Source organism: Diceros bicornis, chromosome X, assembly GCF_020826845.1.
Source record: "Diceros bicornis minor isolate mBicDic1 chromosome X, mDicBic1.mat.cur, whole genome shotgun sequence".
In the NCBI taxonomy this organism is placed as follows: Eukaryota; Metazoa; Chordata; class Mammalia; order Perissodactyla; family Rhinocerotidae; genus Diceros; species Diceros bicornis.
This window is the reverse complement of record NC_080781.1, coordinates 139,568,814-139,591,678: the sequence shown is the minus strand read 5'-3', so window position 1 is coordinate 139,591,678 and position 22,865 is coordinate 139,568,814. Positions and strand designations below refer to the sequence as shown.

At 36.2% G+C, this 22,865-nt stretch overlaps 1 protein-coding gene across 3 annotated transcripts in view; it reads left to right on the top strand.

Annotated features, from left to right (window-relative positions):
• The window catches only part of TMLHE (trimethyllysine hydroxylase, epsilon), a 100,343-nt gene extending 77,847 nt beyond the window's left edge, over nt 1-22,496 (top strand). For 2 of the 3 annotated variants that reach the window (XM_058535058.1, XM_058535056.1), the window contains 2 exons: nt 21,129-21,267; nt 21,936-22,496. In XM_058535058.1, the coding sequence (XP_058391041.1) occupies nt 21,129-21,267; nt 21,936-22,067 (271 nt within the window). In that variant the 3' untranslated portion in view covers nt 22,068-22,496. Of the gene's footprint in view, nt 1-21,128; nt 21,295-21,935 lie in introns of all 3 variants that reach the window. The other variant, XM_058535057.1, reaches the window with a different exon arrangement.
• Nucleotides 22,497-22,865: the final 369 nt, after the last annotated feature.

The following is a 22,865-nucleotide window of genomic DNA, read 5'->3' as shown; positions in this document are numbered from 1 at the left end:
CCACCTGATATCAGAGAAGTTTACTGGTTTTGCCAGGCAGGAGCTGATCTAGAGTTGCTGAGCAAACAATAGGCCACCCTCCCAGAGTGCAGGCGGGGGAGCAGGCAATCAGCAACTGGTAGTGTGAGTGTGCAAAGGAAGTCTGGGTGCCAGTGAAAGCAGGAAGACTTAAGAGCACATAGATTACACGATTTGGGAGTAAAGGATGGGAGCTTGCAGAATGACTGTTCAGTGTGTGACTCCACAGAACACAGGAGATTGCACGCAGGTCATGCAGGGGCTTGCCCAGGGAGTCTAGACACGCGGCTGCACGCAGGCCGTGCGAGGGCTCTGGTTTACCATGTCGAGAGAGTTGTGGAAAGTTTATCACCAGGCTGCAAGGTCGCATAGGGACCAAGTCCTGGGCTCCGAGGGCTGGAGCTGCCTGTTGTCCTCACACCCACACAGCAGAGAGCCCTGGCCAGGGCCAGAAACAAGAGAACCTCCTTCTCTTGTAGTCTCCCTCCAGCACCCTCTACTGAGAAAGTTTAATATTGTGCTCACTATAAAGGAGAAATGCTTAAAAGAATTTTTATATCTAGAATATATATGTAAGGATGCATTTGGAACTGAGAAACAATAAATTGGTAATTGACACATATGCATAGCTGGTTTCAGCTTAGTAATATCATGTTGAGAAATTTTGCATCTGGGTTCAAGGGTGATATAGGTCCGCAATTTTCTTTTTTTGCAATGAGTTTGTCACATTTTGGTATTATACCGATTTTGTAAAACTCTGGTTTACCAAAGAGTTTGTGTAATATTAGTGCTATTTCCACCCTAAATGTTTGCTAGAATTTACCCAGGAAACTGTCTGGGAATGGAGTTTATTTTATGGGAAGGTTTTGGATATTAAATTCGATTTTTTCCATAGATACAGAGCTAGTAAGATTTTCTGTTTCCTCTTTAGTAGTTCTTTCAAGAAATCTGTACATTTTATCTAAGTTGTCAAATTTGTAGTCACAAAGTCATTCATAATATTTTCTTATTATTTTTGTAATGTCTATAGGCATTATAGTGATATCAGATTCTTAGTATTGGTAATTTTTGCTCTCTTTCTTCTCATTTAGACTAGCTAAGAGTTTATTGATTTTGTTGGTCATTTCAAAGAGCCACCTTATTGCTTTGTTAATTCTCTCCATTGTTTCTATTTTTTTGATTTATGTTCTTATCTTCATTATTCTCTTATTTTTACATACTTTTGGTTTAGTTCATTCTCATTTTTCTAGTTCCCTAAGGTAGAACCTTAGGTCATTGATTTTATACATTTAGTCTTTTCTAATATAATCATTTAAAGCTATATTTTTACCTCTAAGCCTTTTTAGCTGCATCTCACAAATATTGATATGTTTTATTTATATGATCAAGTACAAAATATTTTCTAATTTCACTTATATTTTCTTTAACCATGTATTAATTAGAAGTATGTTCTTTAATTTCCAAATATTTGAGATTTTTCTAGGTATCTTATCAATTTCTAATTGAATTCTATTGCCACCGGGAAACATATTCTGTAGATTTTAAGTTTTAAAATTTTATTGTGACTTTGTTTTTGGCCCAGCAGATGGTCTTGAAGAGCATGTGCATATGTTCTGCATTTCTTGGGTGTACTATTTTATAAATATCAATTAGGTCAAGGTATTTGATAGTGTTATTTGATATTCTGTGTCCTTTCTGATTTTTTTGTCTAATTGTTCTGTGACATGCTGAGAGAACAACATTAAAATATCCAAATAATATTGTGTTTTGTCTGTTTCTCCATTTAATTCCATCAGTTTTTGCTTTCATGTACTTTGAATATTTGTTATTAAGCACGTACCCATTTATGATTTTTAGGTCTTCCTGATGAAATGACCTTTTTTAACCCTGAAATGTCCCTCTTGAACTTTGTTTTGAGGTCTATTTTATCAAAAATTAATTTAGCCACTCCAGCCTTCTTATGCTTTCTCCTCGCATGCTATTTAATTTTCCATCCTCTTTTTTCTAACTTATCTGTTTTTGTATTTAAAGTGTGGTTTTGTAAACAGCATATACTTCAGTCTGCTTTATGCAGTCTTCCAGTCTGACAGTCTCTTTTAATTGGGATATTTAGTGCATTAACATTTTTTAAAGCTTTAAAACTTTTTAAAAGTTTTTATTTGTATATCATAAAATTTATCTGCTTTAAGTGTACAATTCAATGATTATTAGTATATTTACAAAGTTGTGTAACCATTATCACAATCCAGTTTTTGGACATTTCTGTCAACCCAAAAAGTTCCTTTGTGCCCATTAGGCAGTCACTCCCCATTCCCCCACACACACCCCATCCCAGCTCCTGGCAATCACTAATCTATTTTGTCTATGTAGATTTGCCTATTCTGGACATTTCATATAAAGAGAATCATACAATATGTAGTCTTTTGTGTCAGCTTTCTTTTATTTAGCATAATGTTTTCAAAATTCATCCATGTTGTAATATGTATCAGTTTAATTGCTGAATAGTATTCTATTCTATATATCATATTTTGTTTATAGATTCGACAATAATGAACATTTGGATTATTTCTAGTTTGGGGCTATTCCAACAAATACTGCTATGAACATTTGTGTACAAGTCTTTGTGTAGCATGTGTTTTCATTTCTCTTGGGTAGAGTTCTAGGAATGTGATTGCTGGTTCATACAATAACTCTATGTTTATCCCTATGAAAAACTGCCAAATTGTTTTCCACATTGTATGTACCAGTTTACGTTCCTGCCAGTTATGTATGAGGACTTCAGTTTTTCCACATCCTCACCAACACTTATTATCTATCTTTTTGATTATACCCATCCTAGTGGGTGTGAAGTAGTATTCATTGTGGGTTTCATTTGCATTTCCCTGATGACTAATGGTGTTGAGCATCTTTTCATGTGCTTCTTGGCCACTTATATATCTTCTTTAGTCAAATCTTTTGCCTATTTTTAAATTGGATCATTTGTCTTCTTGTTGGTAAATTTATGAGTTCTTTAAATATTCTGGATACAAGTTCCTTATTGGATATATTATTTGCAGCTATTTTTCTCCCAGTCTGTGGCTTGTCTTTTTACTCTCTTGAGTGTGTTCTTCAATGTGCTAAAGTTTTAAGTTTCGATGAAGTCCAAATTATCTATTTTTTTGTTGCTTGTGCTTTTTGTGTTGTATCTAAGAAAGCTTTACCTAATCCAAGGTCATGAAGATTTACTTTTATGATCTATTCTAAGAGTTTTATATTTTTAGCTCTTACATTTAGGGTTCTGATCCATTTTTTAGTTAATTTTTGTTTATGGTGTTAGCTAAGGGTCCAGCCTCATTCTTTGCATGTGGATGGTCGTTGTCCCAGCACTCTTGTTGAAGAGATTATTGTTTCCCCCATTGAATGGTCTTGGCACTCTTATTGAAAATCAACAATACATAGATATGTGGGTTTACTGCTGACTCTCAGTTCTATAACATTGACCTATATGTCTATCCTTATGCCTAGTCCATTAACATTTAATGTAATTATATTTTTTATTGATGTTTTAATAGTTTTTAACATTGTGAAATTTTGCATTGTACATTTTTGTTTCTCCATCACCATATATATGTCTCCCTTCACCCCTTATGCCCACCCCCCACCCCCATTGCCCCTGGTAACGACAATACAGTTTTCTCTGTAGATGTGTTGGTTTATATTCCACATATGAGTGAGATCATACAGCGTTTGTCTTTCTCTTTCTGGATTACTTCACTTAACATAATACCCTCCAGGCCCATCCATGTTGTTGCACATGGGACAATTTTGTCTTTTTTATGGCTGAGTAGTAGTCCATTGTAGTATTCCATTGTATACCACATTTTCTTGATCCAGTCGTCAGTCGAGGGACACTTAGGTTGCTTCCACTTCTTGGCTATAGTAAATAATGCTGCAATGAACATCAGGGTGCATAAGCATCTTTGGATTGTTGATTTCAGGTTCGTTGGATAGATTCCCAGTAGTGGGATGGCTGGATCATAGGGCATCTCTATCTTTAATTCTTTGAGGAATCTCCATACTGTTTTCCATAGAGGCAGCACCAGTTTGCATTCCCACCAGCTGTGTTTGAGGGTTCCTGTTTCTCCACATCCTCCCCAACATTTGTTGTTTTTTTGTCTTGGTGATTATAGCCATTCTAACAGGCGTGAGGTGATATCTTAGTGTTGTTTTGATTTGCATTTCCCTGATGATTAATGATGTTGAACATCTTTTCATGTGCCTATTGGCCATCTGTATATCTTCTTTGGAGAAGAGTCTGTTCATTTCCTCTGCCCATTTTTTGATCGGGTTGTTTGTTTTTTTGTTGTTCAGTTGTGTGAGTTCTTTATATATTATGGAGATCAACCCCTTGTCAGATGTATGTTTTGCAAATATTCTCTCCCAGTTGGTGGGTTGTCTGTTCATCTTGATTCTGGTTTCGTTTGTCTTGTAGAAGCTCTTTAATCTGATAAAGTCCCACTTGTTTATTTTTTCTTTAGTTTCCCTAGTCTGGGTAGTCATGTCATCTGAGAAGATTCCTTTATGACCAATGTCAAATAGTGTGTTGCCTATATTTTCTTCCAGGAGTTTTATAGTTTCAGGTCTCACCTTCAGGTCTTTGATCCATTTTGAGTTAATTTTTGTGAATGGCGATAGCAGATGGTCCACTTTCATTCTTTTGCATGTGGCTGTCCAGTTTTCCCAACACCATTTATTGAAGAGACTTTCCTTTCTCCATTGTATGTTCTTAGCTCCTTTGTTGAAAATTAGCTGTCCATAGATGTGTGGTTTTATTTCTGGGCTTTCACTTCTGTTCCATTGATCTGTGTGTCTGTTTTTGTACCAGTACCATGCTGTTTTGATTACTATTGCTTTGTAGTATGTTTTGAAGTCGGGGATTGTGATGCCTCCTGCTTTGTTCTTTTTTCTTAGGATTTCTTTAGCTATTCGGGGTCTTCTGTTGCCCCATATGAATTTTAATATTCTTTTTTCTATTTCCGTGAAGAATGTCATTGGGATTCTGATTGGGATTGCATTGAATCTGTAGATTGCTTTAGGTAATATAGACATTTTAACTATGTTTATTCTTACAATCCACGTACATGGGATATCTTTCCATTTCTTTATGTCTTCATCGATTTCTTTCAATAATGTCTTGTAGTTCTCATTGTATAGGTCTTTCAACTCCTTGTTAAGATTTATTCCTAGGTATTTTATTCTTTTTGATGCAATTGTAAATGGTATTATCTTTTTGAGCTCTCTTTCTGTTAGTTCGTTATTAGCATACAGAAATGCAACTGATTTTTGTAGATTGATTTTGTACCCTGTAACTTTGCTGTAGTTGTTGATTATTTCTAATAGTTTTCCAACGGATTCTTTAGGGTTTTCTATATATAAAATCATGTCATCTGTGAATAGTGAGAGTTTCACTTGTTCATTACCAATTTGAATTCCTTTTATTCCTTTTTCTTGCCTAATTTCTCTGGCCAAAACCTCCAGTACTATGTTGAACAGGACTGGTGAGAGTGGAGAGCCCTGCCTCGTTCCTGTTCTCAGAGGAATGGCTTTCAGTCTTTCCCCATTAAGTATGATGTTGGCTGTGGGTTTGTCATAAATAGCCTTTATTATGTTGAGGTACTTTCCTTCTATTCCCATTTTGTTGAGAGTTTTTATCATAAATGGATGTTGTATCTTGTCAAATGCATTCTCTCCATCTATTGAGATGACCATGTGGTTTTTATTCTTTGTTTTGTTGATGTGATGTATCACGTTGATTGATTTGTGGATGTTGAACCATCCCTGCATCCCTGGTATAAATCCCTGGTATAAAGATCATGGTGTATGATCTTTTTAATGTATTTCTGTATTCGGTTTGCCAATATTTTGTTGAGGATTTTTGCATCTATGTTCATCAGTGATATTGGCCTGTAATTTTCTTTCTTTGTATTGTCTTTGTCTAGCTTTAGTATCAGGGTGATGTTGGCCTCATAGAATGATTTAGGAAGTGTTCCATCTTCCTCTATTTTTTGGAATAGTTTGAGAAGGATGGGTATTAAATCTTCTTTGAATGTTTGGTAAAATTCACCAGAGAAGCCATCTGGTCCTGGACTTTTATTTTTTGAGAGTTTCTTGATTAGTATTTCAGTCTCTTTACTTGTGATTGGTCTATTCAGATTCTCCATTTCTTCTTGGTTCAGTTTTGGGAGGTTGTATGAGTCTAAGAACTTATCCATTTCTTCTAGATTGTCCAATTGGTTGGCATATAATTTCTCATAGTATTCTCTGATAATCCTCTGTATTTCAGTGGTATCCATTGTAATTTCTCCTCTTTGATTTCTAATTTTCTTTATTTGAGCCTTTTCTCTTTTTGTTTTAGTAAGCCTGGCTAAGAGTTTGTTGATTTTGTTTATCTTCTCAAAGAACCAACTCTTTGTTTCATTAATCTTTTCTACTGTTTTTTTGGTCTCAATTTCATTTATTTCTGCTCTGATTTTTATTATTTCTCTCCTTCTGCTGACTTTGGGCTTTGTTTGTTCTTCTTTTTCTACTTCTGTTAGGTGTAATTTAAGATTGCTTATTTGGGCTTTTTCTTGTTTGTTAAAGTGGGCTTGTATCGCTATGAGTCTCCCTCTCAGGACTGCTTTTGCTGCATCCAATATGGTTTGGTATGGCATATTTTCGTTTTCAGTTGTTTCCAGATAGTTTTTGATTTCTCCTTTAATTTCATCAATGATCCATTGGTTGTTCAGTAGCAGGTTGTTTAATCACCATATTTTTGTCACTTTCCCAGGTTTTTTTTCGTGGTTCATTTCCAGTTTCATAGCATTATGGTCTGAAAAGATGCTTGTTATGATTTCAATCTTCTTAAATTTATTGAGGCTTGCTTTGTTTCCCAACATACGGTCAATCCTTGAGAATGTTCCATGTGCACTTGAGAAGAATGTGTAGTCAGCTGTTTTTGGATGGAGTGCTCTGTATATGTCTACTAGGTCCATCTCGTCCAGTTTTTCATTTAAGTCTGCTATTTCTTTATTGACTTTTTGTCTGGATGATCTATCCATTGATGTAAGTGGGGTATTAAGATCCCCTACTATTATTGTGTTGTTGTCAATGTCTCCCTTTAGGTTTGTTAATAGTTGCTTTATGTACATTGGTGCTCCTATGTTGAGTGCATATATATCTATAAGTGATATGTCTTCTTGGTGGAGTGTCCCTTTTATCATTATATATTTCCCTTCTTTGTCTCTCTTAACCTGTTTTATCTTGAAGTCTACTTTGTCTCATATGAGTATGGCAACACCTGCTTTCTTTTGTTTGCCATTAGCTTGGAGTATTGTCTTCCATCCTTTCACTCTGAGCCTGTGCTTGTCTTTAGAGCTGAGATGTGTTTCCTGGAGGCAGCATATTGTTGGGTCTTGCTTTTTAATCCATCCTGCCACTCTGTATCTTTTGATTAGACAGTTCAATCCATTTACATTTAGGGTAATTATTGATATATGAGGGCTTAATGTTGCTGTTTTGTCACTTATTTTCTGGTTCTTTTGCATTTCCTTTGTTTCTTGTCCCATTTGTTTCGGACTGCCAATTCAGTTTGGTTGTTCTGTCTTATGACTCTTCTAGTTTTCTCTTTGTTTATCATATGTGATTTTGTTTTGATTGTTTAGTGGTTACCTTGAGGTTTGTGTAAAAAATCTTGTGTATGAGATAGTCCATTATCTGATGGCCTCCTATTTCCTTATACTAAGTCAATTCAATCACTTTCCTCTTCCCCTTCTAAGTCGTTCTTGTTATGCCTTATTCTATCTTGTGTTGTGGGTATGTGTTTACAGTGATGAGGTTAAATTTGTTTTTGGTGAATTCCTTGCTTTGATCTTTGATTTTGGTATTTAAGTGGTTGCTAAGCTACTCCAGTAAAGATCTACTATTTTTCTGAGTTTGTCTACCTATTTTTCTCCTTGCTCCAAGCTTTATATTCCCTTTCTCTTCTATTTTCAGGTCTGAGGACCTTATTGAGTATTTCTTGTAGTGGGGATCTCGTGTCCATGAACTCCCTTAGCTTTTGTTTGTCTGGAAAAGTTACTATTTCTCCATCATATTTGAAGGATATTTTTGCTGGGTAGAGTATTCTTGGCTGAAAGTTTTTGTCTTTCAGTATTTTGAATATATCATTCCAGTCTCTCCTAGCCTGTAAAGTTTCTGTTGAGAAATCCGCTGAGAGGCTGATGGGAGTTCCTTTGTACGTTATTTTTTGTTTTTGTCTAGCTGCCCTTAATATTGTTTCTTTGTCATTGACTTTGCCCAGCCTTACCACTAGGTGTCGTGGAGTGGGCCTTTGCCTGTTGACATATTTAGGTGATCTGTTGGCTTCACTTACTGGTATTTCCCGCTCCTTCCCCAGATTTGGGAAATTCTCAGCTATTATTTCCTTGAATAGGCTCTCTGTTCCTCGTTCTCTCTCTTTTCCCTCAGGAATACCTATAATTCTTATGTTACATTTCCTAATAGAGTCAGATATTTATCGGAGACTTTCTTCATTTCTTTTTAGTCTTAGTTCTCTCTCCTCTTCCATCTGGAGCATATCTGTATTCCTATCCTCTATAATGCTAATTCTTTCCTCCATATTGTCAGCTCTGTTCTTTAAAGATTCCAGATTCTCCTTTATCTCCTCCATTGTGTTCTTCATCTCCATCAGCACTGATTGGTTTTTCTTTATGATTTCAATCTCTTTTGTGAAGAAACTCCTAATCTCATTCAATTGTTTGTCTGTGTTATCTCATATTTCGTTGAGTGTTTTTATGATAGCTTATGATAGCTATTTTGAAATCTCTGTCGTTTAGGTTATGGATTTCTGTGTCTTCAGGGTTGGTTTCTGGGTGCTTGTCATTTTCCTCTGGTCTGGTGATTTCCTGTATCTTTTCATTGTGGTTCCTGTATTGGCTTTGTATTTCCTTATTCTGGAAATATCTGGTTGCAATTTCCATCCGCAGCCACTGTGTGGGGGTAAAGGGCTGTGGAATCTGAGCATCCTGCACTCTGCTGAGGCTGTTCACTGCGATCCACAGGTTGCTTGGTGTGGTCTGGTTGGCTGAGCTGCAGGGTCCGGTTTGCGCGGAGTGGGGGGCTCTCTCTTTTGCCCACTGGGTCCCTGGCATGGGGGGCTTCTCATTCGCCCTTCGTTACCCACTCTCTGGGGTGCTCAGATGTTGATGGTACCCCGTAGCAGTTCTGAGTCCTCTGTGTGGGAGTTTCCCACTGGCTGAGAAAGCCCGAAGAGCTACAGTTTCCCCACAGAGGGCCACCCCTCCCCCCTCTCTAGGAGCCACACGGACCGGGATCGCTGATCTGATGGGGAGGGAGAGGAGTTGTCCTTACATCTCCCCACTTCCTCTGGGGGCCCAGCACATTCTACTCTCAGATGTGCGGCAGTGTGGATCTTTCCGATCTTGCTTTTCACTGTCTAGGATTCCGTTGTTGGTCTGTGACTGTTCCTTTTGTTGTATCTTATCAGGGGAAGAGTTTATGGGAAAGCTCACTCTGCCATGATGCTGACGTCACTCTCTGTAATTATATTTTTTATTTTTAATCTTTTGTTTTCTCTTTACCCGATCTATTTTTTCCTCTGTTACTCCTTTCTTTACTTCTTATGGATTATTTTAATATATTTTTTGAATTATATTTTAATTTATGCACCACGTAAACTTTTTTTCTGGCAGTTTTCAAGATTTTCCCTATATGTTTGGTTTGCAGCAATTTGGCTATGATGTTCCTAGGTGTGGTTCTCTTTGTATTCATCCTAATGAGAATTCTCTGAGCTTCTTGAATCTGTAAGTTTATGTCTTTCACCAAATTTTGGTCATTATTTCTTCAAATTTTTTTCTTCTCCATTTTCTCTCTTCTCTTTCTGGAACTCCAGTTACACACGTGTCAGACCTTTTGATATTGTACAACAGGTCCCTGATGTTCTGTTCATTTTATTTTCAAAATTTTTTTATCTTTTCTTTAGATAGATTAAATAAAATTATCCAGTTTTCAAAATCACAGACTCTTATCTGCCAACATCATTCTATTGTTAAGCCCATCTAGTAAATGTTTTTATTCAGATATTGTATTTTATGGTTCTAAAATTTACATTTGGTTCTTTTTCATCGTTTCTAGTTCTTTGCTGAGCGTTTCCATCCCTTCATTACAAGCATATTTTTCTTTACCTCATTGATTGTAGTGATAATAGCTGCTTTAAAGTCCTTGTTGAATAATTCCAATATCTGGGACATATCCAGATTGACCTTTGCTGATTGTCTTTCCTCTTGATAATAGGTTACATTTTTCTGGTTCTTGTTACATTGGAAAATTTTGGGTTTTAATCTGGAGAATGTGAATATTATGTTATTGGGACTCCAGATTCTGTTATATTTCTCCAAAGAATGTTGATTTTGGGTTATTTTTAAGAGGCAGTTAATTTATTTGTACTCAAAATTCAAACTCTGTTCTTTGATAGCTCAAATTTATGTTCAGTTATTTTATCTCTAAATGTAATTCTGGGAGTTTGTCTTGCACTTGTGCAATTCAGGGGCCATCCAGGTATTTGGGCAGAGCTTATACATAGAATTTAGCACTCTCCTCTGATTCTCTCCTTTCCAGGATTTCCCCTTCACTTTCTGGTGGCAGTGAAACTCTATGCTCTAGGTCTTCGGGCCAGAAAGTCTAAGAGATTTCTTTTGGGGTTTTTACTGTCCTGTATGGTGCAGGTTGTGGCATGCCCTCAGGCAAGATGCCATGAAAATGGGAAACTCACCCAGTGTAGTTCCTTTCTTCCAAGTGTCGACTCCCCTCCAGAATCTGCCTCTACAGTATCTTCAGGCAATTGTTTTTTGTGTTTTGCCCAGAGCTTTTAATTGTCACCTATGAGAGGAGGGGATTGATCCAATAAAAATTTACTTAGTCATTACCAGAAGCAGAACACAGTGCTCAATATTTTTTCATAAAATAAAAATATAGCATGCTTTGTATATAAATAAGCTTTTTCTATAAATGAGATATTGTAACAGGTGCAATGACTATTCATGTTTTAAAACTTATTAAACATTTTAGAGCAAGGGATATTAAAATGAAAATATTTACATAGAACTGTTTACCTGTCCTTCAGCCATTATTATTCAAAGCTTAGTCTAACTCTGTCTTCCAAGTCTAACTAACTCACTGTGAGGACTTTCATGGATTTTAGGGCTTGTTTTTATGGCTTGACATAGCTACCTAGTGTTTATTTTAGCTAATATTGTGTGTCAAGCACAGTGTTAATGTGTAATAGGTAATGCTTTATATAATCCTCATAACCATATAAAGTAGTTATTATTATTCTCAGTTTTCAGGTGGGGAAACTGAGGCTCAAGGAGATCAAATAGTTTCTCTAAGGTCACATATCTGAACTGGGATTGTAACAGTGATCTATCTGACTACAGTGCCCATCATCTTTCACTTGTACCTCAGCACATCAAATGCATTTTCCATTCTATCACTGAGCTGTCTTTACTTGGAAAATCTTCAATTGTCTGTCAACTAATGAGAAGAATAGCTTAATTAAGACTTCCTAGCTTTTCTTATCAGATAAGTATCTGCTTTATTTGCTTTTCTCTAAATCCAGGTCTTTCTTGTATCATACCAAAGCAGAAAAAAGAGGAAAATTACACAATAATATGATGACATTACTTTGTGCAAAAGTCCATAAATCATCTTATTTTAATCAGAAGAACATTGCAAATCCATTTCACTAATCTCTAATAAGCTTTTCCTGCTGCTTCCTGCTATCAGCCTTACAAAATAACATCATATATTATAAATAGTGAATACTAGATCCCATGTGACCTTGGGCAAATCACAATGCCTTATCTTTATGTCTGTTATCTATAAAGTAAGATAATAATTAATAGCTGTACTACTTACCTCACAGAGTTATCAGATACAGAGTCAGTGAGATTGTATATATGAAACACTTATAAACTGTAAATCTTATTTGAAGTCAAGAGATTACAATTATGATCTGTAAAAAGTTGACCTTATGAACCAGCATACACAGGAATTAGATTATTGTCCTGCTCTTCTGGTACAAACAATGAGTTAAAGTATTAAAGTCTGATTTTAAAACCACTCTGCTACTTATAAACTGTAAAAAGTTTAGCTTCTCTAAGTTTCAGTTGCCTTACATATAAAAGGAAGCTAATACCACCTTCCTTTCTGGGGTGATAAAATTATTAAATGAAATAATATTTTTGCAAATACCTAACACAGCACTGAGGGTTTCTGAAAGTGTCAATGGATGTCAAGACTCTGGTGAAGACTATGCTTCCTCACCCCATTTTTCCTATGGGATGAAGGACTACTATATGAATTCTTTCATTTGATCTTTCATTGTGAGATCAGATAAGCAGATGTTATTATGCTTATTTTATATAAGAAAAAAAGTAAGAATATTGGCTCTGATTGTGCCATGTACTATCTAACACTAATGAATACTGTTTGATGTCCAAAAAAGATACCATTAAATGTTTACTTCTCTTTGAAAAGAATAACTTTGGCAATATCTATTAAAGCTGAGCTTACACATACCTTATGACCCAGTGATTCTATTCTTAAGTTTATATCAAACATAAATGAATATATATGTTCACCAAAAGACAAGTAATGGAATGTTCATAGAAACACTATCTTTTTATTTTTTCCAGTTTTATTGAGATATAATTGACATATAACATTGTATTAGAGTAAGGTATACAACATGATGATTTGATATATGCATATACTGCAAAATGATCACTGCAATAAGTCTAGTTAACATCCATCACCACATAGTTACAAATTTTTATTTCTTGTGATGATAACTTTTAAGATTTACTCTATTAGCAACTTTCAAATATGCAATACCATATTGTTAACTATAGTCACCATGCTGTACGTTACAGCCCCAGAACTTGTTTATCTTATAACTTGAAGTTTGTACCTTTTGACCCCCTTCACCCATTTCCCACAGCCTCCATCCCCACCTCTGGCAACCACCAATCTGTTCTTAGTTTCTGTGAGTTTACTTTTTTTAGATTCTGCGTATAAGTGGAATCATATAGTATTTATTTTTCTCTGTCTGACTTCTTTCCCTTAGCATAATGCCCTCAAGTTCCATCTCTGTTGTCGTAAATGGCAATATTTCCTTCTTTTCTATGGCTGAATAATTTTTTTTATCCATTTGTCCATCAGTGGATGCATAGGTTGTTTCCATGTCTTAGCTATCATAAATAATGCTGCAATGAACATGGGGGTGCAGATATCTCTTTGAGATAATGTTTTTATTTTCTTCAGATATAGGACCAGAAGTGGAATTTGTGGATCATATGGTAGTTGTATTTTTAATTTTGGGGGGAACCTCCATACTGTTTCCCATAGTGGCTGCACCAATTTACTTTCCCACCAACAGTGCACAAGGGTTCCCTTTACTTCACATCCTCATACTTGTTATCTTGTGTCTTTTTGATGACAGCCATTCTAACAGGTGTTTGGTGATTATCTCACTGTGGTTTTGATTTGCATTTCTCTGATATTAGTGATGTTGATCACTTTTCACATACCTGTTTCCATTTGTATGTCTTCTTTGTAAAAATGTCTATTCAGATCCTCTGCCTATTTTTTAATCAGATTTTGTTTTTTGCTATTGAGTTGTATGAATTCTTTATATATTTTGGATATTAACCACTTATCAGATATAAGATTTGAAAATATATTCTCTCATTCCATGGATTGCCTTTTCATTTTGTTGATGGTTTCCTTTGTTGTGCAAAAGCTTTTTAGTTTGATGTAATCCCATTTGTTTAATTTTGCCTTTGTTGCCTTTGCTTTATTTGTCAAATCCAAAAAATCATTGCCAAGACTGAAGTCAAGGAATTACCCCCTGTGTTTTCTTCTAGGAGTTTTATGGTGTCAGGTCTTACATTCAGGTCTTTAATTCATTTTGAATAGATATTTGTGTGTGGTGTAAGATAGAGGTCTGGTTCCATTGTTTTGCATGTGGCTGTCCAGTTTTCCCAACACTGTTTATTGAAGAGACTATTCTTTCCCCATTGAGGATTTTTGGCTCCCTTGTCAAATATTAGTTGACCATATATGCATGGGCTTATTTCTGGGCTCTCTATTCTGGTCTATCAGTCTATGTGTCTGTTTTAATGCCAGTACCATACTGTTTTGATTATGATACCTTTTTAACATAGTTTGAAATCAGGAAGTATGATGCCTCCAGCTTTGTTCTTCTTTCTCAAGATTGCTTTGGCTTTCAGGGGTCTTTTGTGGTTCCATACAAATTTTAGGATTGCTTTTTCTGTTTCTGTAGCAAATGGCATTGGAATTTTGATAAGGATTACATTGAATCTCTAGATTGCTTTGGGTAGTGTGGATATTTAACAATATTAATTCTTTCAATCCATAAGCATGGAATGTCTCTCCATTTATTTATGTCATTTTCAGTTTCTTTCATGAATGTCTTATAAGTTTTAGTGTATAGATCTTTCATCTCTTTGGTTAAATTTATTCCTATTTTATTCTTTTTGATACAATTGTAAATGGGATTGTTTTCTTAATTTCTCTTTCTGATAGTTTGTTGTTAGGGCATAGAAATGAAACTGATTTTTACATATTGATTTTGTATCCTGCAACTTTACTGAATTTGTTTATTAGTTCTAACAGTTTTTTGGTGGATTGTTTCGGGTTTTCTATATATAATATTATGTCATCTGCAAATAGAGACAGTTTTACTTCTTCCTTTCTGATGTGAATGCCTTTTATTTTCTTTTTCTTGCCTAATCACTCTGGCTAGGACTTCCAGTACTATGTTGAATAAGAGTGGTGAGAGTGGGCAGCCTTGTCTTGTTCCTGATTGTAGAGGAAAAGCTTTCAGCTTTTCACCATTGAGTATGATGTTAGCTGTGGGCTTGTCATATATGGCCTTTGTTACATTGAGTTACATTTCCTCTATACCCACTTTGTTGAGCATTTTTATCATGAATGGGTGTTGAGTTTTGTGAAATGCTTTTTCTGCATCTATTGAGATGATCATGTGATTTTTATCCTTCATTTTGTTAATGTGGTGTATCACATTGATTGATTTACAGATGTTAAACCATCCTTGCATCCCTGGAATAAATTCCACTTGATCATGGTGTATGGTCTTTTTAATGTATTGTTGAATTCAGGTTGCTAATATTTTTTTGAGAAATTTTGCATCTATGTTCATCAGTGATATTGACTTATAGTTTTCTTTTCTTGTAGTGTCCTTATCTGTTTTTGGTATCAGGGTAATGCTGGCCTCATGAAATGAGTTTGGAAGTGTTCCCTCCTCTTCAACTTTTTGGAAGAGTTTGAGGTTTGGTATTAATTCTTTAAATGTTTGGTAGAATGTACCAGTGAAGCCATCTTTTTTGGGATGTTTTTGATTACTGATTCAATCTCCTTACTAGTAATTGGTCTGTTCAAATTTTCTATTTCTTCATGATTCAGTCTTGGTTGGTTGTATGTTTCTAGGAATTTTTATCCATTTCTTCTAGGTTGTCCAAATTGTTGGTGTATAATTGTTCTTAGTAGTCTCTTATGATCAGTTGTATTTCTGTGCTATCAGTTGTAATGTCTCCTCTTGCATTTATAATTTTATTTATTTGAGTCCTCCATCTTTTTTTCTTGTAAGTCTAGCTCTAGGTTTGTCTATTTTATCTTTTCAAAAGATCATCTTTCAGTTTTATTGATCTTTTCTATTGTCTTTTTCATCTCTATTTCATTTATTTCCACTCTAATGTTTGTTATTTCCCTCCATCTACTAACTCTTATCTTTGTTATTTCCTTCCTTCTACTAACTTTGGGCTTCATTTGTTCTTCTTTTTCTTGTTCCTTGATGTGTAAAGTTAGGTTGTTCATTTGAGATCTTTCTTGTTTCTTAATGTAGGTGTTTATTGCCATGAACTTCCCTCTTAGAACTGCTTTTGCTGCATCCCATAAGTTTTGGTATCTTGTATTTCCATTTTCATTTGTCTCAAGATATTTTTTGATTTCTCTTCTGATTTCTTCGTTGACCCATTGGTTATTGAGTAACATGTTGTTTAATCTCCACATATTTGTGAATTTTCCAGTTTTTTTCTTGTAATTGATTTCTAGTTTCATAACATCATGGTCAGAAAAGATACTTGATATGATTTCAATCTTCAAATCTTTTAAAAAGATTTAATATCTTTTCATATCTCTTTAATAACATATGTTCTATCCTGGAGAATGTTCCACATACACTTGAGAAGAGTGTGTATTCTGCTGCTGTTGGATGAAATGTTCTATAAATGTCTGTTAAGTCCATCTGGTCTAATGTGTCATTCAAGTCCAGTGTGTCCATATTGATTTTCTTTTGGATTATCTCTCCTCTGTTTGAAAGTGGGGTATTGAAGTCCCCTACTATTATTGTATTCTTGTCTATTTCTTCCTTTTGGTCTGTTAATATTTGCTTTATATGTGGGTGCTCCTATGTTGGGTGCATAAATATTTACAAATTTTTTATCTTCTTGTTGGGTTGACCCTTTTATCGTTATAAAATGACCTTCTTTGTCTCCTATTACAGTCTTTGGCTTAAAGTCTATTTTGTCTGATATAAGTATAGCTACCCCTGCTTTCTTTTGGTTTCCATTTGCATAGAATATCTTTTTCTATCCCTTCACTTTCAGTCTGTGTGTCCTTAAAGCTGAAGTGAGCCTCTTGTATGCAGTGTGTAGTTAGGTCTTGTTTTTTTAACCCATTAAGCCACTCTATATCTTTTGATTGCAGAATTTAGTCCATTTTATTTAATTATTGATAGGTATGAACTCACTATTGCCATTTTGTTCATTGTTTTCTGGCTGTTTTGCAATTCCTTTGTTCCTTTCTTCTTCTCTTTGTCTCTTCCTTTGTGATTTGATAATTTTCTGTAGTGGTATGCTTAGAATCCTTTATCTTTTGTGTATCTATTATAGGTTTTTGCTTTGTGGTTACCATGAGACTTATATGAAACATCTTATATTTATAATAGTCTATTTTAAGCTGACAACTTAAGTTCACACATGGACTAAAGCTCCATATTTTACTCTCTCCCATATGTTTTATGTTTTTGATGTCACAGTTTGCATCTTTTTACCTTGTGTATCCGTTAACAAATTATTGTAGTTATAGTTATTTTTACTACTTTTGTCTTTTAACTTTCATACTAGATTTGTAAGTGATTACCCACCACCATTTACATTAGAGTATTCTGAATTTTACTATATATTTATCTTTGTTGTTCCTAATTAGTGCCCTTTTCTTTCAGCTTATAGAAGTCCCTTTAACATTTCTTGTAAAGCCAGTCTGGTGGTGATGAACTCCTTTAGTTTTTGCTTGTCTGTAAAACTCTCTCTCTCCTTCACTTCTGAATGACAGCTTTGCTGGGTAGAGTATTCTTGTTTGGCAGTTTTTTCCTTCAGCACTTTGAATATGTCATGCCACTCCCTTCTGGCCTGCAAAGGTTCTGCTGAAAAATCTGCTGATAGTCTTATGGGGTTTCTCTTATACATAACAAGTTATTTTTCTCTTACTGCTTTTAAGATTCTCTCCTTGTCTTTAAAATTTAACATTTTAATTATAATGTGTCTTGGTGTGAGTCTCTTTGGATTCCTTTTATTTGGAACTCTCTGGTCTTGCTGGAGCTAGATGTCTGTGTCCTTACCCAGGTTAGGGAATTTTTCAGCCATTATTTCTTTGAATAAGCTTCTGCCCCTTTCTGTCTCTATTCTCCTTCTGGGACCCCTATAATGCAAATATTGGTTTTCTTGGTGTCCCATAATTCCCTTAAGCTATCTTCACTCTTTTTCATTATTTTTTCTTTTTGCTTCTCTGATTGGATGAATCCAACTTCCTTGTCTTCAAATTCACTGATACTTTCTTCCACTTTATCTAGTCTGCTGTTGAACTTTTCTCTTGACTTTTTCAGTTCAATTCTTGTATTCTTCAGCTCTATGATTTCTGTTTGGTACTTTTTTATATTTTCTATCTCTTTGTTGAAATTCTCACTTTATCATGCATTGTTCTTCTGACCTTGGCAAGCATCTTTTGACCATTATTTTGAACTCTTTATCAGATAAATCATTTATCTCCATTTCATTAAGATCTGTTTCTAGAACTTTATCTTGTTCTTTTGTTTAGAACATATTCCTGCTTCTTCATTTTCCTTGACTCTCTATGTTGGTTGCTATACAGTAGATAAAAGAGCCACCTCTCCCAGTCTTGAAGGAGTAGACTCATGTAGGAGATGAACCTTATTGTTCAACTTTGCCCTAGCTCTTGGTTGTCTCTCAAACCTTTGTGATTGTCCCACCAGCCTTCTTTGTTCTTAGTGGCTCCCAGTAGTTGAGGGTGTGTCAAGACCTTTCAGTGTCCCAAAGGGGAAGATCTCATTCAGCACCTAGATTCAGGCTGATTGGAAGCTGCACTCTCAGGCAGCAGCTTTGAAAGTATGCAAGTAGACCTCTTTAAGGGAAATAAAGACTGGAAGCTTGGTGTTTCTCTCTTTTACCTCTGCACTGAGACCTGGGAGGATAGCCAAATAAGAAGTGTTTCTTTGTTTGCTCCTATGGAATCTGGAACTCAAGCCCTCGCTACCAGAGCCAGGCAATCAAGGAGTGTGTTCCCTGGGCAGCAGCCACAAAAGCTGGGGCATCAGATATGTGTACAAGCTCATTCCAGGGAGACAACGGTGACCTCGAGTGGGCCAGAGAAATAATGCAGAGATGGTGCCCACTGGCCTTCCCCATCTCCAGGGAAGATCACAGTCTGCCCTAGATGTGTGCTAAATTAGAAGACTGACCCTCAGGCTGCAGCTTTTAAAGTATGAAAATAGGCCTCGAACAGGTGTTTCTGTCTGCTGTCTCTATGCTAGGCCTGGGGGGATAGCTAGATGAGTCTTCATAAGCCCATTAAGAACTGTTTGCTATAGTCTGTTGGGTCTTGGGGATTCAAGTCCCATTGTCTTTCAAGGCTAGGTGTTTGGGGGACCCATCTCTCAGGTGGAAGTCTTAAAAGTTGGGGCACTAGATATTGAGTCCAAACCCTTTACTCCTCAGGGAGAATCTAGGAGTTGTGAGTCCCCTCCTGATTGTATGTCACTGCACCAGGAGTGGGGTTTATGGCAAGATTGTGGCTCAGCTTTTCCTCCTCATTTTGATGTGGATTTTTATTCATTCACCAAATGTGTAGGAGTCACTCAGCTATTTTCTGGGTTTCTTTCAGAGGGAATTGTTCCATGTGTAGCTGTAGATTTGGTGTGTCCATGGGAGGAGGTGAGTTCAGGAGCCTCCTATGTTGCCATCATGGACTGGAACCTCCAACACTGTTTGTAATAGTCCCAAACAGGAAACTACTCAAATATCCATGAATAGATGAATAAATTGTGGTATAGTCACACAATAAAATTCTGTACAGTGAAAAGGATGAATGAACTACTGCTACAGAGCACAATGATGAATCTCCTAAATATAATATTAAATGAAAGAAGCCAAGCAAAAAAGAGTATGTAGTGTAGTATTCCATTTATATAAAGTTTTATAAATAAGCAAAACTAATCTTTGGTGACAGAAGTCATGATGGTAGTTATCCTTGGGTTAGGAGAGGAACAAGATGGGAGAGGGGAACAAGGGAGTGTTCAGGGGTTTAGGTAATGCTCTATTTATTGATGTGGATGCTAGTGATATGGATGTGTTCACATCATGAAAATTCATCAAGCTTATGATTTGTGTACTTTTCCACATATATACTGTACTTCCGCAGACAGTTAATTTGCCTTAGGTGAAAAAGAAATCCAATATCTTAGCAAACCTTTTCAGTGGCTTCCGATAGTACTCAGAATAAAACCCAAAGTCCTTACCAAGGCCTATAAGGCTATACATGATCTGGCCCATGGCTACCTCTTCCACATCATTTCTTACCATTATTTCCCTTGCTTACTCAGCTCCAGCCACATGGCCTTCTTGCTATTCTGCAAACATAATAAAACTTCTTTCCACCCTAAGACTTTGTACTTGCTGTTCCCTCTGCCTGGAACACTCTTCCCTCAGCTTGTCACTTTGCTGGTTTCTTATCATACAGGTGCCAGCTCAAATATTACTTCTTCAAAAAAGTCCTTCACTCAACACTCCATCTGAAATAGACTTCAGTCACTTTTTATCATGTAACACTATTTTTTTTCTTCATAGCATCTGTAACTAGTTATGTATTTATTGTTCATCATCTACCTTTCTCAATAGAATGTAAACTCCCCAAAGGCTGTGATCATGTTGACACACCACATAGCACATAGCAGGTGCTCATATAAATATTAGGGTTGAATGGATGAATGAAGATCCCTGGGTTAACTGTCCACTAGGCTGTAGCTGAGATTTCTCCCACAAAGGGAAACACCTGAGAAGTTGTAAGTTATCCTGTTAAAAAGAAAGCTTTGTTACTACAACCTCTCTTGCCCACCTCAGCTTGGTGAGGAGAAAGCTCAGATCTTTCCCCAGTGCTTCTATGAAATTTGGCCAAGGGAATGTGCAAAACGTCATATCCTAAGATGGGAGAAACCAGCTAGAACTTACTTCCACCCCCTACCCCCTAGATTCTCTAAAGAAAACAAAATATGGGAGCTGACCCAGTGGTGTAGTGGTTAAGTTTGCATGCTCCACTTTGGCAGCCCAGGGTTCACGGGTTCGAACCCTGGGTGTGGACCACCACACTGCTCATCAAGCCATGCTGTAGCAGCATCCCACATACAAAATGGAGGAAGATGGGCATGGATGTTAGCTCAGGGCCGATCTTCCTCAGCAAAACAAAACAAAACAAAACAAAACAAAATATGGTCTGCAGGCAGTGGAGCTCCTCTCTACAATCCTATAGTCCTGAGAGAACATTGGCTTATTATTGTCACCTCACTTCTGGGACAAGTAATGAATATAGGGAAAGCCTTATATAAAATTGCTCAATAAATAACAGATGTCTTTAACATGTGTTTGAGGAGATCTTTCTTTCTCATGATTTCATTTTAGGTACAACAACTATGACCGGGCTGTCATCAATACCGTACCTTATGATGTTGTCCATCGTTGGTATACAGCACATCGGACCCTAACAATAGAGTTGAGGAGACCTGAGAATGAGTTTTGGGTCAAACTAAAGCCTGGCAGGGTGGGTGCCAAACTCTGAAGATGTCAAGTAAGCTTGTTATACTGAAAGAGTGAAGAATGGGTACTTATATAATATGTGAGTCACAATCTTGCAAAGGAAAAAGAGAAAAGAATCCTGGGTGTTGGCCCTCATTCAGCCACTCACTCACTGAATGACCTGGAAGCAGGCCCCACCCTGTATCTAGGCATCAATGGCTCAGTGACTCTATTTGTATGATGCAGGAGATAGTCCCCAAGGGTACTTCCAGCTTCATAATTCCTTTCTTTTTCTTTTGCTCTTAATATTTCCTCTAGATGAAAAATATCTTCAGCTTAGCATAAAACATAATGAAATAGTTTAACCCTTTGAGAGAGTATATAATAAGAATTTAAAAAGAAACCAATTATCTGATTTGCTTTGATAAGAAAACAATTACTCAAGAAACATAAGCTCCTCAAGTGCAAGGTCTATTACCTACTGTTGCCTTTGTAACTTCCATTTAGCCTTCTACAGGGCTATGCACATCGTAGTTTCCAAATGTTTGTTTAATCTCAAAAGAAAAATACTTCATTGAATGTAACCAGGAAACAACCTAAAGCTTTTCTTTTAAATGATCTCTTCTGATTTAGAGTTCCTTTGGTCGGCCCTTGTTCTGATGGTGTTTTTTCTCTCTCTTTGCCCATTTACAGGTCCTATTTATAGACAACTGGCGTGTCCTACATGGCAGGGAATCCTTCACTGGCTACCGCCAACTCTGTGGCTGCTATTTAACAAGGGATGACGTATTAAACACTGCTCGTCTCTTGGGGCTTCAGGCTTAAAATTGACAGCATTGCGATTATGAACACACCTGGCACCCTGGCTACAGAATTTCATATCAGCGGAATAATGTTGTATCAAAATGTACTTCAAATTGTCTCTTTACCCCATCACACAAAACAGAAGCATCCTCTTACTCTAGTAGGAGAAACCTGTTGGAAAGTGGCCTCTAGTGTGGTAGCTCTCTTCTCCAAGTTATAACATGGGCTCATTTGTTTTTTAGACCTTTTGATATAGTTTTGGTCAATCTAATTCAGAAATATAATCTCCACATGGATAGGGAAACAATAATAGTCACTAGGTAAAAACTTGTTGCAACTAGATCAGTTAGAAAGAAATGCATTCTAGGATTCACAAAATTTTTGGTCTTACGACACCTTAACACTCTTAAAAGTTATTGAGGACTCCAAAGAGGTCTTAAGTGTGGGTTATCTCTATTGATACTAATCGTATTCAATATTAAGACTGAGAAATGTATAAAATTCAAGAACACAAAAGCACACATCCCTCAACTATCAGAGAAATGACATCATCACATGTTATGTAGCCTTTGGAAAATTCCTCTGTAGATTTATGAGATAATGAGAGTAAAAAAGGCAAATGTCATCTTAGTGTTGTTATAAAAAATAGTTTTTAACACACAGACCCACTAAAACGGTCTCAAGGACCCCTCCAGGTGTCTTCAGACGACACTTTGAGAACCAATGGGTTGGAAGATACCTTGGGACAGTTCTTTACATAGGCCTGTGGATTAAAGAGTTTAGCTGAAACCCTAGATTTTTCTCTACAGTCTCCTAAAA